Source organism: Cheilinus undulatus, linkage group 18, assembly GCF_018320785.1.
Source record: "Cheilinus undulatus linkage group 18, ASM1832078v1, whole genome shotgun sequence".
Taxonomy (NCBI): domain Eukaryota; kingdom Metazoa; phylum Chordata; class Actinopteri; order Labriformes; family Labridae; genus Cheilinus; species Cheilinus undulatus.
Window position 1 is genome coordinate 38,566,497 of NC_054882.1, and position 18,922 is coordinate 38,585,418.

General features: G+C 42.9%; 1 protein-coding gene across 1 annotated transcript in view; it reads left to right on the plus strand.

The window, feature by feature from the left end:
* The window catches only part of eipr1 (EARP complex and GARP complex interacting protein 1), a 120,975-nt gene that overhangs the window by 42,621 nt on the left and 59,432 nt on the right, over positions 1 to 18,922 (plus strand). Inside the window, exon 6 of the mRNA XM_041811910.1 lies at positions 17,615 to 17,751. Coding sequence (XP_041667844.1) covers positions 17,615 to 17,751 — 137 coding nt within the window. The remainder of the gene's footprint in view (positions 1 to 17,614; positions 17,752 to 18,922) is intronic.

The following is an 18,922-nucleotide window of genomic DNA, read 5'->3' on the forward strand; positions in this document are numbered from 1 at the left end:
GTGCAGAAGAATATAGATGGCTCATTGGTTATCCATGCACTCGTTGAGACATACACATAAAGGGCAGGCAGGTCATTTACCTTATAGATACAAGTGTGTGTTTGTGTGTCTGAGCATGTGTGTGTCTCCTTTTGATGTCGCTGAGCTGGTGTATTGAAAATCTTCAGTTGTTTGAATCAATGCACATACACTCTCTCAGTCTCCCACTATGTACGCCAATGTGTGTCTGCTGGGGACATTTTCCTTTCATTGATTATTGGTTATTCCTATCACACCAGAATCACAAAGAGTTGTGGATTTAGACATTTAACATCACACATGTACAAATTTTTGACCATTCTTCCAGAAGCACATTTGTGAGGTCACACACTGATGTGGGACGAGAAGGCCTGGCTCTCAGTCTCCGCTCTAATTCATCCCAAAGGTGTTCTGTCAGGTTAAGGTCAGGACTCAGCAGGCCAGTCAAGTTCATCCACACCAAACTTAACACTTGGCACAGTGCAGTCAGACAAGTACCGTTCTCCTGGCAACCGCCAACCCCAGACTCATCCATCAGATTGCCAGATGGAGAAGCGCGATTCGTCACTCCAGAGAACCCATCTCCACTGCTTTAGAGTCCAGTGATGGCGTGCTTTACACCACTGCATCCTACACTTTGCATTGCATGTGGTGATGTATGGCTTGGATGCAGCTGCTCAGCCATGGAAACCCATTCCATGAAGCTCTCTACGCACTGTTCTTGAGCTAATCTGAAGGCCACATGAAATATGGAGGTCTGTAGCGATTGACTCTGCAGAAAGTTGGCGACCTCTGCGCACTATGCGCCTCAGCATCAATTGACCCCGCTCTGTCATTTTATGTGGCCTACCACGTCGTGGCTGAGTTGCTGTCATTCCCAATTGCTTCCACTTTGTTACAATACCACTGACAGTTGACTGTGGAATGTTTAGGAGCAAGGAAATTTCACCACTGGACTTATTGCACAGGTGGCATCCTATCACAGTATGCTGGAATTCCCTGAGCTCCTGAGAGTGACCCATTCTTTCACAAATGAGAAACAGTCTGCATGCCTAGGTGCTTGATTTTATACACCTGTGGCCATGGAAGTGATTGGAACACCTGATTTCAATTGTTTGGATGGGTGAGTGAATATTATTAAACATGATATTATTATATAATATCATATTAAACTCTACGGATGGTATTTTAACCAGTCTGTGTTTTTTATCAAGCTTGTCGAGGTAATGTAGACTTAATAAACATGTAAGCATATTTTACAACTAATGATTCAGAAATGTTTTGTTTGATTTTGGAGGGGAAAAAATGACATATGCTGACTTGTAAACAGAAGCTTTCTCTGTCTGAAAACAAGGACTACTGGGGTCCAGTTTTCATATTTTTGCGTTTTTTCCACTGTGAGAGCAAAAATGCGAACAGCCCGCTTAGGTACCTGCTCCTGCGGGGCTGCTTGATAAACATGCTGGGTAAATAATAAATAGTTAAGAGCTGCATTATGTTCCAGGGTGGCTGTAGAGTCAGCCATTTTCACTGCTGTCGAACTGTGAGAACATCGCCTTAGACCAACACTCGCTCCAGCTTTGCCTTGTGTTTATGATGTTAGCTTCAAGCTAGCATTGTTCCATCTGTGTGCTGACAGCTTTCAGCTCTCTGGCAAAATGAAGTCTGAAAAAGTTTTATAACTGCTTTAAAATGTGTTAAATGAATGACTACATGCACACAGACCTCTCCTTTGGGCTACGTATACATCATATATTGTGCATCCTTGATGGGAATGCAGATTTTAAATAATTTACTCAAACATTCATGAATTTTACAGACACCTTAACCCATCATGGACCACCATATTAACAATGAGGTGGGAATATTGGTGCTTCTCTGAATGTGTAAAGTTAGGAGTTAGAATGTAAGAATCCACCTTATTATCTGTTGATTTTTTTCCTATTGTTATCATCTGTTATTAACATATAATTGTGTTTCTATTATCAGTCGTTTTTAATTCCAATAGGATAAATGCATAAAAGGCCATGTTTCTCTGGTGTTTCCTCAGCTAACAAAGCTTTTTGAAATTTATGACTGTAAATGACAGAGAGACCATGACATGGCCGGTGAGAATAATAAAGACAAGTTAATAGGAAGGAGTAACAGAAAAAATTAAAACGTAGGGACAGGAGCATGTTTAGCACTGTGTTACATTACCTAACAACATGGAGTCTGGGTAACCTTGCAAAGCGGATTGACTGGCCAGACTCCCTGTCTGTTATCAAACCATCCATAGACAGTGTTTGGGAAAGGGCAGAGCGATTGAAAAAAAAAACTCGGAGGGTGGTTGGATGAACGTTTTGTCTGTCACATCTTTATGGGCCAGTCAGAGCAACAAAACATGACGTAGCTGCTACAAGGAGTAAACTGCATAGAGAACTGTATAACACAAACCATGGCAACTGTAGACATGTCAGTACATGACTTCTGTCGTTTTTGAGAAGAAAACAACTCACTGCTGTTCTTTGTTCTTACTGCACCGGCTCTGCTTGTGTACGACACAACTCTACTGCACCCGAAAGTACTGCCCCTCGACGCTGATTGGTCCTGTCACTTTCTAACCGGGCCCAAATGGTTCAGACGGGAGCTTCGCAAGATGGATTCGCCAGTGAGAAACATGGAAACGGGCTTCTCAGAAACGACAACAGTCAGCTACTGACACGTCTACAGTTGCCATGGTTTGCATCATACACTTCTCTATGGAGTTTACTCCTCGGTCACGGCTACGTATGACTGGCCCGTAAAGATGTGACAGACAGAACGTTCACCAATCACCCTGCAATTTTTTTCAAAGGCTCTGCATTTTCCCATACACTGTCTATGGAAGGTTTCCCAGATGGATGTGTGAAAAACATCCGTCTGGCGTGTCAGGCTAATTTCACTATAACTTGTGCAAAATGTGTCTTGGCATTGTCCCGCTAAAATCAACAGGAACATCCCTTAGAAAGACGTCATCTGGATTGAAGCAGATGTTGCTCCAACACCTGTATGTTTTTGATATTAAAGGTGCCTTCACAGATGTGCAAGTGATCCATGCCATAGACACTAATACTCCCCACTGTCACACATGTTGGCTTTTGAACTTTGTGTAGATAACAATATGGATAGTCCTTTTCTTCTTTAGCATGAAGGACTAAATGGCAATTATTTCCAAAACTAGTCTGAAATGTGGACTTGTCAGAACATAGCACACTTTTAGACTTTAGGTCAGTCCATCTCAGATAAGCTTGGGCTCCAAGAAGCGGTGAATCTGATAAAATTTCTCCGGCTTGAATCTTTTGATGATTTTATTATGGACTGTAGATGGTGAAATCTATACATTCTTTGCATTTGCACATTGTCAAACATACTTATGAACTGTTTGACTATTTTCCAGTCTTATAGTGGGGAACATTGCTCCATAATTGATTGTGAATGACTGAGCCTTTTAGGATTGTTCTTTTTAAATCCAGTCATGGTACTATTACCTGCTACAGCTTGACCTGCTTAGCCGTGGAAGGTTCCTGCAGCCTTTTGCGCCAGTAAAAGTTCTGTCCACACTAAATCTAGGACGAAACTAGTTCAGTTATAACTTCAGTTGTGGCATTGTTTGCTTGTACCACTAAGATGAAACTCACTTAGTGTCCAAATTACCCAAAACTTTTTGCAGATTTGGCTTTTTCGAGAATTTTTGCCAATCAGTGGAAAGCATTATTTAACACAGTATTTATTACAGTCCTGTCTCTTATGTCTAATCGTCTCTAAACCAAATAAAATAAAACAATATAATAATTTTTGCTTCCTGTTGTTCATCCTCAAACAGCACTAAAAGTTTATGCAAGATATGACAAAGCATTGGGGTGATTATCAAAGTCTGCACCCTAAACATGAGCCACCAAACATCTGTTAAAATGCTCAGCCCCTTGTCATCCTCTGAGTAATCCCACCTTTCAAATCTATCACAATAACAGCTGTGTGTTGGGAGTTCATATGTACTTGGAGGTACAGTGCTATGAAAAAGTATGTGCCCCCTTCCTGATTTTTTCTTTTTTTTACACTTGAATGTTTCAGATATTTTGAAAGCCAAGTTAAGTTTTACTTCCCACAACCAGGCTTGATTACTGCCAGACTTGTTAAATCAAGCAATCACTTAAATACAACGTTTCTCATAAAGTGAAGTTAGCTAGAAAATCTCACAAAGCAGCACATTATTCTGCAATCATATGAACAGATGAGAAACAAAATCATTGACGTCTGTCAGTCTGGAAAGGGTTACAAATCCATTTCTAAGGCTTTGAGACTCCACTGGGACTGCAGTGAAAGCCATTTTCCATGAATGGAGAAAACTTGGAACAGTGGTGAACCTTACCAGGAGTGACCAGCCTACCAAAATGACTCCAAGAAAGTAGTGGTGACTCATCCAGGAGGTCACAGAAGAACCCAAAAAACATCTAAAGAACTGCAGGCCTCACTTGATTCAGTTAAGGTCATGATTCAACAACAAAAAAGAGACTGGGAAAAATTGGCATCCTTGGGAGATTTTCAAGACGCTGATCAAAGAAGAACACTATGGCCATTTTTGAAGTGACCTGCTATATACTCCTGCCAAACGCAGTATGCGGTATGTATTGCGCACTGCGTTCGACAGTAGTATGCGGTATGACTGCCAGTTGGACGTTATTGTGTAGTATGCTTGGCCCGGTTTAGATGGTTTCCGGTATACAGAAGTACGTCATACCCTGGTCAATTGCAAACGACGCTACAGTGTTTTCCATCCATTTATGTACAGAAAAAATGCTTCCATAGCGTTAGCTGTGCAGCTGGTATATCGGTCCCCCCAGATCTAAAAAACAGCTTGCACCGACAACTAATGGAAACGAACCTAATACTAAGACTATATGAATTATGGCAATGGGCAAATTTGCCAAAACGTTGAAGTATCCCTTTAAATCCAGTTGAGATTCTGTGGCCTGGTCTTGAACAGGTCATTCATGCTGGAAAACCCATTATCACTATTGTTACTTGCAGTTTTGCTACTTAGGTCAAGGGGGCAATGACTTTTCCACATAGGGCTGAGTCGGTTTGGATGGCTTTTTCCTGTTAATAAATGAAAGCACCATTAAAAAGCAGCCCCTTGTTTTAACTCTGGTTATCTTAGTCTGATATTAGAAGTTGTTTGATGTTCTGAAACATTTAAGCGTGACAAATGTGCCAAAAAAAAGAAATCAGGGAAATAAACTCTAAGTAAGAACTAGGCTATGTGTTATGTACACATGGCTGGTGCAACCCACAGCTGGTATTTTTATAGCATTGGAATATTTGAGCTGATAGAACATTTTTTTCTGAATTTAAATTGCTCAGTGCCTGTGTCTTTAATCAATACGGCATCTGTTTGTGTGTGAATGTGCGTGCATCCTGTGCTTTGACCCTGGTGTAAGGTTGAGTAGGACCACCGAGGCAGTGTGGAGGTTGTCGATTCCATCCTCTCTCTCCGACCCAGCGATTAAATCCTGCTTGAAGAGAGGAGACGAAGAAGAAGAGGTGGAAAGTAATGGTGGGAAAGAAGCGTAACGAGCACGACAAAGATGGAGTGAGGAGGGAGAAAAGAGGGAGCGATGGAGGGTCTGACTGATTAGAAAGATGGAGATTAGGAGGGAGGAAGAGGGAGATACGGATGAGGGAAGAGAGTGGGCTTGATGAGGAGAGAGGGAATGAGAAAGAGGAGAAAGAGCTTGGCAGCCAAGACAAATTCCTCCAGTGCTGATGAGAATGCTAATCTCCTTCTCTCCCTCCTTTCATCCCACTCTCCTCTCTCCCGTTCCCTCTCTCTGTCAGAGGGTGATGTGTTCATCTCAAGCCGTGTCCAGCTGCAGTGTGGATGCGTATCTCTCTCTCTCTCTGAAGGGCCAGGACGAGATTAGCATGTGTGTGTTCGTTGTGGGTGTTTGCATGAGTGTGTGTACGCATTTTGAAGAGAGGATCATGAACATAAGCGTACCAGCGTGCATTGTTTGAAGGGAGATTTGTGTGTTTTGTGCGTGCGTGTGCATGTGCACGGCTCATCAATTAGAATCGCTGGTGGAATTGAGTGAGAACATCTCCGCTGGCTCACAGCACACCCACATACCTTGTCCTGCACATCTGCTAACACACTCTCTCTCTCACTTCTGAAGTCTAGAGAAAGCATAATGCAAGGCGATTTGACAGATAGCTTTGCATTAGTGCCGCTTGCGTCCTAAATGAATACGTCCCCTAGTGTTGTGTGCACTGCCTTGTTAGGGCCCCTAATTTGGTTAGTGCACTAATAAAGCAGGGAACCTGGGATGCACGAAGCTCCGAGTGTGCTGCAGCATGTCTGCAGAGAGGAGAGTTACTGAGCATGAAGTTAACAGAGACAAGTCAGAGATCTAGATCAGCTCTGTGATTTATTCAGGGATGCTCAGCAGACATGGCATGAGTCACCACAAAGGGGAATGTTCTGTTCTGAGGTAGGATGTTTGATATGCATAAATATGTTCTTTGCATGAGATTTGTCCTCAGCAGCCCCATGACATAAATTTGACTATGTCCCTTTGGAGGAATAAAAGAAAAAAAAACTGTATCTTCTGGTGAGCTAAACAAGCTATAGCAAACAAGCAACAAGCACACAGGAACGCCATGATAGCTGCATTTCCATTACAGTTTTTCACAAAATAAAAGTGATATTTCTAAAAATTCGAAGAAGTACAATTGCGCTTGGAATGTGTTTCTGTTAAAGGGTGTTTTGGGCATGAGCCTCATAATTCTCATAAAATCTCATCTTGCGAGACTCCGCTGCAAGGAAGATGGACGCTCAAAACCTGTAGCTTGTTGGCAACCGATGATAGTCCAGAGGCAAAGTCCGTGTGTGTAGTAAAGGCCACGTATAAGGGTAGAAGAATGATGTTAAGAAAAGTCTCTGCCCACATGTACCACGCCATGTTGTCTCAGAGTGAACTGGTCATGTGACACTGTACGTTATGTCCTGTGACTTGTAAATACTGAAAAAAGTGTTTTAGTTGCACTTTTATAAAATACACTATATTGCCAAAAGTATTCGCTCACCTGCCTTGACTCGCACATGAACTTAAGTGACATCCCATTCTTAATCCATAGGATTTAATATGACATCGGTCCACCCTTTGCAGCTAGAACAGTTTTAATTCTTCTGGGAAGGCTTTCCACAAGGTTTAGGAGTGTGTTTATGGGAATTTTTGACCATTCTTCCAGAAGCGCATTTGTGAGGTCACACACTGATGTTGGACGAGAAGGCCTGGCTCTCAATCTCTCCTCTAATTCATCCCAAAGGTGTTCTATCGGTTGAGGTCAGGACTCTGTGCAGGCCAGTCAAGTTCATCCACAGCAAACTCTCTCATCCATGTCTTTATGGACCTTGCTTTGTGCACTGGTGCACAGTCATGTTGGAACAGGAAGGGGCCATCCCCAAACTGTTCCCACAAAGTTGGGAGCATGGAATTGACCAAAATCTCTTGGTATGCTGAAGCATTCAGAGTTCCTTTGACTGGAACTAAGGGGCCAAGCCCATCTCCTGAAAAACAAGCCCACACCATAATCCCCCCTCCACCAAACTTTACACTTGGCACAATGCAGTCAGACAAGTAGTGTTCTCCTGGCAACCGCCAAACCCAGATTCATCCATCAGATTGCCAGATGGAGAAGTGTAATTATGTAACATTACGACACATGAAGCAAATACTAGGAACTATTTCTTGAGTGAACCACTGGGCAGAGTGACACAGTGCAGCAGCCATGTCTGGAGTTACGGCTTTAGATTTAACTTTAAAACATCTCCGCCTCGTAATGTTCCATGATTATTTCATAGTGTGGTGAATGTACAGGTCACAACTTGTCCACGAGAGCGGAGTTGTTGTTGTTGTTGGATTATGTATATGATGAGTTTGATGAGGGAAAGCAAAAAATACCGTCTGCTAACATAGTGTTAGCTGTGCAGCTGGTATATCAGTCCCCCCAGATCTAGAAACAGCTTACACCAACAACTAAAGGAAACAAACGTATTACTAAGACGATATGAATTATGGCAATGGGCGAATTTGCCAAAATGTTGAAGTATCCCTTTAAAACTATAAATGACAAAGTTAAAATATGAGAAAAATAGTCAAAATAATAAATTGGCAAAGTCAAAATTACAAATTGGAAAAGCCAAAATATTAGATAAAATCAACATTATAGACTGAAGTCAAAATTGTACAATGAAAAATTTAAAATATGAAATGAATACACAGGTGTTTTTATGTATTTGTTTTTACTCTTTATTTTTTACACATTTTTATGTCGTAAGGATATTGGATATCATCAAGTTTAAGTGTTCATTTTCATACTGGAGGAAATCTTCAGATCTCATATTTTAGGGCCAGTTATAATAAGAATATGACATGATCTTGTGGGCCAGGTGTAACTGTACCACGGGAGGATCACGGATCCTGTTCAGCAGTATCATTTAAAAGAACTTACACTGAGGGAAGTGTAATACCCCTGTAGTTGTTACCTTTTCCCTTTGAGGGACAACAATGCTCCTCTTCTAGTCGGTCGGGATGATGCCTGTTCTAAATACGGGGCAGGTGAGAGCATGCAACCACAAGAGCAAGGTTTCACCACCCACCTTGAGCATCTCAGCCTGGATTCTGAATACACCTGGTGCTTTCCCGGCCTTCAGCTTGTTCACTGCCTGTCGAGTCTCCTCGAACAGTTGGTGGATCACAGCTAACAGGTGGGTCCACACTTACTGCGATACTGGGATAAGCGCACCTTAAAAGACCAGCAGCCCACTAAAGTACACACTGACAAACCAGCTAGCTGCAGCACATCTTGTGAAGCTGCAATCGCTTTAAGCGCTAAAACTACTCTCTCCTGTCATTTTCCAGCCTGTAATGCTGCTAGACAGTGTTTAAGAAGAAAAGACCTGTTGCCAATAGTTTTACCAGTAAAACCCTCATGAACAATTAACGCTAAAGCAATCCTGACCTAAAATCAAGGCAGCAGCAGCAGCAGCAGCTTGGTTTTCAGCCTCCAAAGTTCTTCTGAGTCATGCCATAGAAACACCTTAGATGGAAAAATGCTCTATTCTGTTTGTTCAACAGATTTTAAACTGTGGATTTGACTGTTGTGGATGGAAGAAGACCTTTCTGGACCTTTATTGAACATAAAACAATGATGAACAAGCTGATTGCAGCTCAGCTCACAATCCTTAAAGCTGCACCAAATCCTTTAGGGGAGGAGTAGACCTCTGGACAAATCTCTATAGCACTGATCATCAACTGGCGGCCCGGGGGCCATATCAGGCCCCCTAAAGCTTCCTGTCAGGCCCCCAGAAGATCATTAAATTCAGAAGAGGAAAGAAAGATGTCATGTTTTTGTGAGTATCTTTTGGCTCTAAATGTCGTCAGCTGTTAAAGGGGACATATTTTACCCTTTTAAGACAAGTTTATATTGTTCTCAGAGGTCTCCAAAACATGCCTGTCAAGGTTGTTGCTGAAAAAACACTCCAGTATTAGATTTTTGCATGTCTAAAACCCCCTCTGTTTCAGCCCTTCTCAGAACGAGCCGTTTCTGTGTCTGTGGCTTTAAATAGTAATTAGATGTCTGACTCCACCCCTGACCACACCCCTGTCAAGAAATGGATGCAGCACTCCTGATGTTACAGACACTTTTATCCAAAGTTTAGGACCTGACTAGGATTCGAACCATCAATCTCCCAGACCGTAGTCAGCAGGGTGACCTCACGTGGGGACGGTCTTTATGCAGCACGTGAGGTCACTAGGTGTAAAATCTGAGAACGTCTTGTTTCCGCACACATTTTCTGAAAGGATTTTTCTGGTATTTGAGGGGATTGTGGACAGGCCAGGGGCACATATTAGTGTTAGAAAAGCCTGAAAAGTGATTTTTGCATAATATGTCCCCTTTAAGTCCATCCCAAAAACAATTGATATTGAAATAGTTTCAGAATGACTTAAGATTTGATCTGTTGTTACAGAAATTCACTTGTGAGCTAATATTAGTAAACATTTTTTTTTTGAAAGAATGGGTTAAGACCAGAGCATGTGAGCGGAGTGGAGCGAAGAGATTTCCCACTCCTCGCTCACAGAGCTGTTCCTTGCTCCCGCTCGTCCGCTCAGAGGGGATTCACGCCACTCCGCTCATTATCGCTCCACCTTCCACTCAAGTTTCTTCCCACTCCACTCCAATCACTCACCACTCACTCAACGAAAACACGGAAGCGCATTACCATTACCCTCTTCTCGGTTTCAGACACAGGGAAATACTGATGTTTTTAAAAAAATGACGATGGTGTTAATATTAGTATATCAACACTGTGCAGGCATCTCAAGTCTCTTGGATTATTCCGGCGGAAAGCCCAGTCTGACGTGCTGGATGTCGCTGTCTCTCTGCAGGAGCAGTGAAACCAACACGGGATGCTTCAAGGATACAAACTCTTGCAGATGCATTCTGGGTGAGACATGCTTCAGATGCATGGTGTGAGCGGTACCGGAGCGAAATTGGAGCGGGATGGAGCGCAAGATAAGGTCCAGCTTTTTTGAATAAACCGCTCTGCGCTCTGGCCAAAATCCTTCCGCTCGCGCTCCCCGCTCGCTCCCGCTCCGCTCCACTCACATGCTCTGGTTAAGACTGGCAGAAATTTTGCAAAAATGGCCAGATAAAGTGGTGAGAAGGGGGTTAGAGAGTAGCAAAAATGGGTGATAAGTGTCAAAATGGGTTGTGGAGTGGCACAAAGGGACAAAAATTAGCAGGAAAGGTGGTGAAAAGTGGTTCAACTGTGGCAAAAAAAATGTAAAAGAGGAAAAAGGGGCAACAAGTATACCAAATGGGAATGGCAAAATATGGGTTAAAAAAGTGTTAAAAGTGGCAAAATAGCCTGGCAAAGTAGTGAAAGTGGTTAAAGAGTGGCAAAATGGGCAAAAATAGGCAAGTATTGGTTTTAAAGTGGCAATAATGATCAAAAATGGGTTAAAAGGAGAAAAAAATGGTGCAGAAATGGCCAAACGAAGTAGTGAAAAGGGGTTAAGAAGTGTCAACAATGAGTTAATATTGGCACTCCACAATTGTGATTTAGCACCAATATTAACTCATTGTTAATATTGGTTTAGCACCAATATTAACAATGAGTTAATATTGGTGCTAAATCACAATTGTGGAGTGCCCATTCTCTGGGATTTTCAGGGGCTCAGTCAGTCCTGTGGACCGGCCAGTCTCCTTGTGGCCTGCAGCATTAAAGATAATAGGGATAGTTCTATAGTGTCATTTAAGACTTGGTTTGTAACTTTTTAGGTCGCTTTTGTGGCATTTAAAGGAACTTTTAAAAAGTGCATATGTTCAAATAGCAGAATGGGGAGTTAACTAGGGTCATCTTTTCTGATAAACCCACCAGGGACTTCTGGAAGGCAGGCTAAATGCCTTGTACTAGAGTTGTCTAACTGGTGTTTATACACGCTATAAATCACAAGAATTGAGTTTGGGCTGAAACGGCAGACACAGGAAACAAGTGGAATGGTAACAAAACATTTGAAAAAGTGTCTCAAAATAACGGTTGTCAGAATGAGTCCTGTTAAATGTGAGAAAGGGTGTTCTTCTAAGCTGTGGTCACTCCATGGTTATAAGAAGGAACAATCTAATAAACGGCAAAGGCCATGGTAGACACCTTGCTCTGTCCTTGTACCATTTTTTCCATCCCCTTCTCTCTGCTACCTTTATTCGGCTTCTTTTTTACTCTTGTTCTTTCTTTTCCTTTCTTTTCGCTCCTGCATCCCCGCTGCTCCGTCAGCCTCCCTCTCTCTCCTTCGCTCCCTCTCTCTCCTTCGCTCCCTCTCTCTCCTTCGCTCCCTCTCTCTCTCTGTCCTCTCCAGCTGAAATAATGAGAGTGTACCAGGGAGCTGTGCAGTGACGGGGCGATCGATGATCCCTGCTCCAACAGGCAGAGATGCAGGAGAGAGCGAGGGAGGGAGGGAGAAGTGAGAGAAGGAGAAAGATGAGGATAAAAACCTGCAGATAGTCAGGGAGCAGAGAAAAATGGAACAGCGTGGTGCTGCTTTTTAGAAATGTTAGATGCATCATAGTTAAAAAGAGAGATAACCATTTCCAAAGCTAGCCTGCTGAATTAATTGGATCCATTTTTAAAGTAGCCTGATGAAGTGATATGCTTTATAATTCAAATTCCTTGAAGTGTTTTGACTTTGATTAATTTCACCTTCATTGTTGCCCGGTGAAATACACGAGAAAGTTTGATAAATATCCAATGACAGCATGTCGTCTTGTTTGAAAAGTCTTAAATGTTCCAGTTTAACCTGATCGCTTTTCAGCAAAATGCTCTAACTCAGGGATCTTTTTATCGTTATTTTAATGTTGTTGTTGAAAAACCCAAGAAATCATAATAAATTAGAATGTCTTTCAACAAAACCAGTGGTTCAGCCAGGTTTCTTAGTATGCACAAGAGCCATTCTAGTGCATGTTGGACACCTTTATCTTCTTAGCTCCCAATGTCACACAAACTTGATTACGGTAACTGAGAAAGCAAGGGAGAACAAGTGAGAGAGACAGTGCAATCATGCTTCCCATACAAGATTCAATCCCACTACAGTCCTTGCCCCTACCACTTAGCCTTACACCTGCATTTCTTGCATTCACATCTAGGGTTGGGATGTCTTGATTCTTGTTGGAACGGAGGGGTACAGGGCTACAGGCCCTTCAAACTGAGATTTTCCAGAGGAACAGTCCAATCTGAGGGTGGCGGGAAGTCTCACCAAATGCCTCATGAATCACTGGCAAGATTAGAAAATTACCAAAACAATCTTATGTCATAACTTTGGGTGCTTTCACACCAGGGGCCCGATCCGGGATCCGAGTGCACTTGAGCCCAGAGTCTGTTTTGTTTTGGTCCTGCAATGCAAACAAACCGCGCCCAGGCCCACTTGGGGAGGATGTCTTGGGAACAATTCAAGTGGACCCCGGCAAGGTTCGGAAGAAGTGTGAATGCAACCACGCTTGGATACAGGACAGAGCATTGTTTTAGCTTTACGTCTTCATAAAAACTTACCTCCCTTCACAGAGCGGCGGTTTGTTCCCATTTTTCCTCAATAAATGGTGGAAATCATCAGAATCCTCACAGATGAACACAAGTTGGAGTCAGTAAGAGGAGGTGCAAAAGCAATAAAAGTCTCCTGTCACCTTAAAAACAGCTGTATCTGCACAGCGCGAACACATTTAATCCTCTGAGCTGCACGTAGATGTGCAGATACGAATGCAGGATGGACTTTTTTGCCGAGTTAAACCAAAAACAATCTTTGCTCAGGTCATGACCCGAGTGGTTGCCATGGTAGCTTCATCTTCTTTCTCCTCCTTGGCGGGGTTGCAAACCAGTTACGTGCATACTGCCACCTGCTGTTTCAGACTGAGTATATACAAGTGGGTCTGGGCACAAATCAATGTTGCTAGTATGAAAGCAAGCCAGCGGGGAAAAGGGGGAGGGGGTGGAATTGTGCCGCGGCGCAGTTCAAAACACCTGGGCTTAATGTGAAAGCACCCTTAGACACTGACAATATGGTAGGTCAGGTCAGGTATGAGAGCATATGCTAGTTCGGCACTTTACTGGTTCAACCCTGGTCTTGCTACTCTGGTGTCCCGATAGTCATCATTCAGGTCCATGCCTCATCTCTCCAGGTTTCTTCCCAGCTGCCCCCTCCATGACATACGTAGCCGCCCATGGCATCTGGACCAGCACACTGGGTCCTGGGAACCCATTAGGTCAGGGGTGTCCAAACTTTTTCCACTGAGGGCCACATACAGAAATATGTAAGGATGTTTGGGCCCCTTTATATCCTTATATGCTTAGTGACTGAGTATGCCTAAAAAGCTAATTCATTCAGGAAGCAGCAAAAACAATAGAGACAGTAGTGACAACAGAGGGGCATTAAGAAAAGGAGGAGTTGGGGTGGAGAAGAACTGCAAGAGCCGCTTCTAGAGAGAGCATGGCCAGGCAAGAGCAGAGCCAGTGAGGGCTTGTATGATTATGACAGTGCTTGACTCCTGAACTAACGCTATATACTCAATTTAATGGCTGACAAAGCAAATAGACAATTCCTTGTTTCTTAGGAGGCCATCGGATTTTAGGGGGCCTTGTTGCACCTTAAGTACCAGCTCCAACCCTGAAATACTATTGTTTCAGCTATTTGTTGTCATAACCCATCAGAAAGTTAGAAAATAAGACATTGATATTATTTTGGGTGGCAAAAAACACATCTATACATTTTTCTTGTCAAAATGTTTGTTTACGGAATTAGCATGGTAGCAGTCAAGTAGTATCTGCATGAGCCTATTATCTGAGTCCAGCCCTGGCCCGAGGGGGTGGTGCCCCAGCCTGGCCTGGCCTGACAGGTTTTTAGAATTATCAGGCCCAAACCTATATGAAGCCCGAGTTTGTTTTTTTGCGTGCGCGATGCAGTAGTGCACAGCAACAGCTGACCTGCATATTGCAGCAATTGTAGGCCTATTAACAAATAAACACTTATATTCTATTCTATAGTAGAACTGTTAATCAATTCTGAACCATTCTGAACATGGCAACGTCCAATTCAACAACAGTGAGCTGCTTAACATGGCAAACTCCGTTCTTTAAACATCACAAGAAGAACAGTCCGTTTACTTGGCATTATGCAGAAAAAGAATAACATCCACAGTTTCAGGGGCAAGTCCAGTCCTCCTTTCTTCCATCACTCTTCCAGCTTCGCTGAAAGCACACTCACTGCTGCTACTTCTGACTGGGACACGTAGAACTGGAAGGGAGGGGGCAGAGCGGCTGCTGCATTCAAGTGTTGCCATTTAAATTGGTTAAACACAAACACGACACATTGCTCTAATTTGCAGGTTTAAAACAAAAGAGCCCGAGCCCGGCCCGTGTCCGAGGTAATGATATGATCATTGGCCTGAAGCCCAACCCTCGGGCTGTCGGGCTGTCGGGCCCCTCGGGCCTAAGGCTCCAGTGCAGGGCCCTACAGTCAAGCACACGCTTTATGCTTAAATGTGGGCCATTTTTCATTTTATTTCTAGAATTTGCTGCGGGCCGATTGCAATTGGATTGTGGGCTGCATTTGGCCCTGGGCCATAGTTTGGACACCCCTGCATTAGTGTCTGTAAAAGCGCAGTTGTCATTCCCTTATCAAGCAGCTAACCCTTCCCAACCCTGCTCTTCTGAGCACGGCAGCATTAGAAAGCTGGCACGGTTTTACCAGCAATACCCAAAAATGCACCAAAGAGAAGTTGCCACAAAGGAGTCCAGTCTGCACCTCTGGCCATCAGTTGATGTCTCAAAAGAGTAGAATAGGGCCGAGAGGACCAAGGACAAAAAGACTGACTTTCACCCTCATGCTCAGATAGGAATGCCACAACGTCTTGCTCAGCAAACCCATCTCCTCATTCGCCAGTCCAAGTTTGCAGTTAATCTCAGCCTTGCAGCCAGCAGATTGATGAATTACACTGCCAAGGTAGGTGAACTGCTCTACAACTTCCACGATCTCACCATTCACAGACACAGATCTGATGGAATCCCTAAATTCCTGGATCTTTGTTTGGCCTAGGAGACGTGCATTCCCAACACTTCAGGCTCCTCACTCAGCACGTTGAGAGCCCCCACAAGGACATCTACAGTCTCCACAAGGACCACAACATCATCAGCAAAGTCCAGATCAGTGATGTGGACATCACCAAATGACACTCCACAGTTTGCTGCCCCTGTTACCTGCCCATTATCCAGTCTATACAGAGGCTGAAGAGCGCAGGAGCTAAGATGCACCTCTGCCTCACCCCAGAATCAACTGGGAAGAAGTCAGAGGTGGAGCCCCCACACTTCACAGCACTCTCTGTACCAGGATATAGTCCAGCTATTAGCTGTATGGGCCTATGTGGGATCATGCAGAGCTCCAGAATCCTCCAGAGGGCAGTAGGACAATATGGCAAATAAATAGTAAATGGGCTTGAGCTTGTAAAACACTTTTCTTGTCGTCTGACCACTCAAAGCAGTTTTTACACCACAGGCCATGCACATTCACTCCACATTCGTACACTGATGGTAAAATCTGCTTTGTAGAGTGGTTATCAGTAACCAATCCCTTTCAAATGCTTTTATACACATGCATACACCACCAGAGCAGCAGTGGGAGAAAACTGGGGTTAGGTGTCTTGCCCTAGGACACATGGACATGTGATTGTAGGAGAGATGACCGGCTCTTCCAACTGAGCTACAGTCATCCCATAATATGTTTCTTTATGAGATGACAAAGGCCCTTTATAAAACATAATTTTGGATTGGTGAGTAAAATCCTGAGAGAGACAGAGACACATAGCAGGCAATAAGTGGCGCCTTTCCCACATCTAGTAAACAAGATTCTACACCTTGCTGCATGTTTTTGTGGAGGCGTCAATAGGGATGAAATTACTGGCTATGCTTCCGCATGTGTTTCATGCTTTTCTCATACATGGCTTTGTTTTCTGGAGCAGAGATTCATGAGGAGTGGTTCATCTCACATCCTTACTATCTTCATTGAGAGTTGCATGAATATCAGTGACAGTGATGCATCACAGAATCAAAACATGGCATAATGTTGACAGCTGATGCAACACTTGTCCTGTAGCTTCTGAAATCTAAGAACATTTACCCTTGGTGTTGTGAATAAATATGTTAAACTTCCTGCTGCAGAGTCTTGACTGAAGTCATAAAGCACAGGGAACAATTATTGTCTGCTGCAGCACAGACCCCTACTCTTGGGTTAACCCCATTATTTTAACTCAGCAGCGAGCTACAAACAGACACAGGAGACAGGCTTGAGTCTTGGACTAAATGCTTTGATAGTTTGACTTGTCAATGATGGTTGTATCCCCAAGTGTCACAATGTTTCTAAGTTCTACAGAGTGGAAATGAAGAATAAAAAAAAAAGTTATTCCCCTGAATATATTTTTCACCAACTCCCTCCCTCCAATTACTTTATATGTTGTTTGCCCACCACTACACACTCTCTACCTATGGTGACATGTAAACACCTCTTAGAACTTTGATAGTTATGGTACCATCCAATGTTGAAAATAATGGATAATGTATGGAGCACATGCTCCAAATGGTTTTTAAAAATATTCCCTCTATATGTTGGGTATCAGAGAGTGAAATTAAATTACTGTAGTTTGAGATTTAGGGGTCATTTTTTTTTAAATTTGCATGAATGCAAATCATGGATATGAAGTGTCAAAACTGACTGAATTGTACCAGTTGATTTAAAATAATATATTTGCAATAATGAACATGTTTCAGTAGTTGATATGCCAGTAAATCCTAAAATATGACCACATTGTTACACTGAGCGGTTGAAATGTGGAGTGTATCCTGCAGAGAAAATGACTCCTAATAATGCCTCATTATGCTGATTGAATGCACTGCACCACCCAAACCTGTCACACATATTTAGATGGAATTCATGTCCCTGCGCAGAGATGCTAATGAAGGTATTTCTGTCCTCTGCAGGTCTCCAGCACAGCCACCCTGGAGGGCAAAGGTCAGCTGAAGTTCACCTCAGGGAAGTGGAGCCCGCATCACAACTGCAGCCAGCTCGCTACAGCCAACGACACGGCCATACGAGGGTGGGACCTTCGCACCATGAGGTGAGCTCTGATCTCTGGGGCTGGGGTCTAAAACAATATCACCCTCCATCCTGCACACTGTAATTTCCCTTTCTTTATTTTGAAACCATTTTCTGATGGATGCTGTAACACCGCTCTTCCAGAAATTATCATGTTCTTTCAGATCTAACAGAAAAATGCATTGACCAAAATCAATCAAGTAAATTCATAAAGCCACAGCTGGGATGTTTCCAGCAACGTCAGTACACAATAATCGATTATGTTCTGTTCTTGAGATGACGGAAAATCATCCTCATCTGCGTCACAGTGCATCTTTTAACATCCCTATTTCATTTCAGGATCTGTTAGAAAATGACCACTTGTTGACCTAGAATTACAACCCCAATTCCAAAAAAGTTAGAAAATCCTTTCAAAATCTCATACACTTCTAGTTTATTCACAATAGAACATGAACAACTTATCAGATGTTGAAACTGATACATTTTACTGTTCCGTCCAAAAAAGCAGGGACAGGACAACAAGAGGCTGAAAGTGTTGCTAATTAAAAACAGCTGGATTGAAAATATTTTGCAACTAATTAGACTGATTAATAACAGGTTAGTACCATGAATGGGTTTAAAATGAGCATTTAAGAGAGACAGAGTCTCAGAAGTACAGATGGGCAGAGGTTTCCCAATCTGCAATAAACTGCATCTGAAAATTGTGGAACAATTTCAGAAAAATGCTCCTCAATATAAAGTTGTGAGCTTTTCACTATCCCACCATCTACAATATAATATCAAAAGATTCAGTGAATCTTGGGAAATCTGGGCATAGTAACTAACAGACAAATCATTGTCTGTCAGGACAGTTCACCATGCAATCCACAAATGCTTATCATGCAAGAGTAAGCCATATTTGAACACGATCCAGCACCGCTGCCTTCTCCACTGGACTCAAGTTGATTTAAAATTTACCAAGGCAAAATGGATAAACATTTTTGTGGTCATATTAAGAGGGGAGGAACCATACACCTTGTTATTATAGCACAGTTCAAGAGCCTGCATCTCTGATGGTATGGGGATGCATTAGTGCCTATGGCATGGGGAGCTTACACATCTGGAAAGCTCTATCAATGTTGAAAAGTATGTAGAGATTTTAGAGCAACATATGCTCCCATCCAGACAATGTCTCTTTCAGTGAAGTCCTTGCA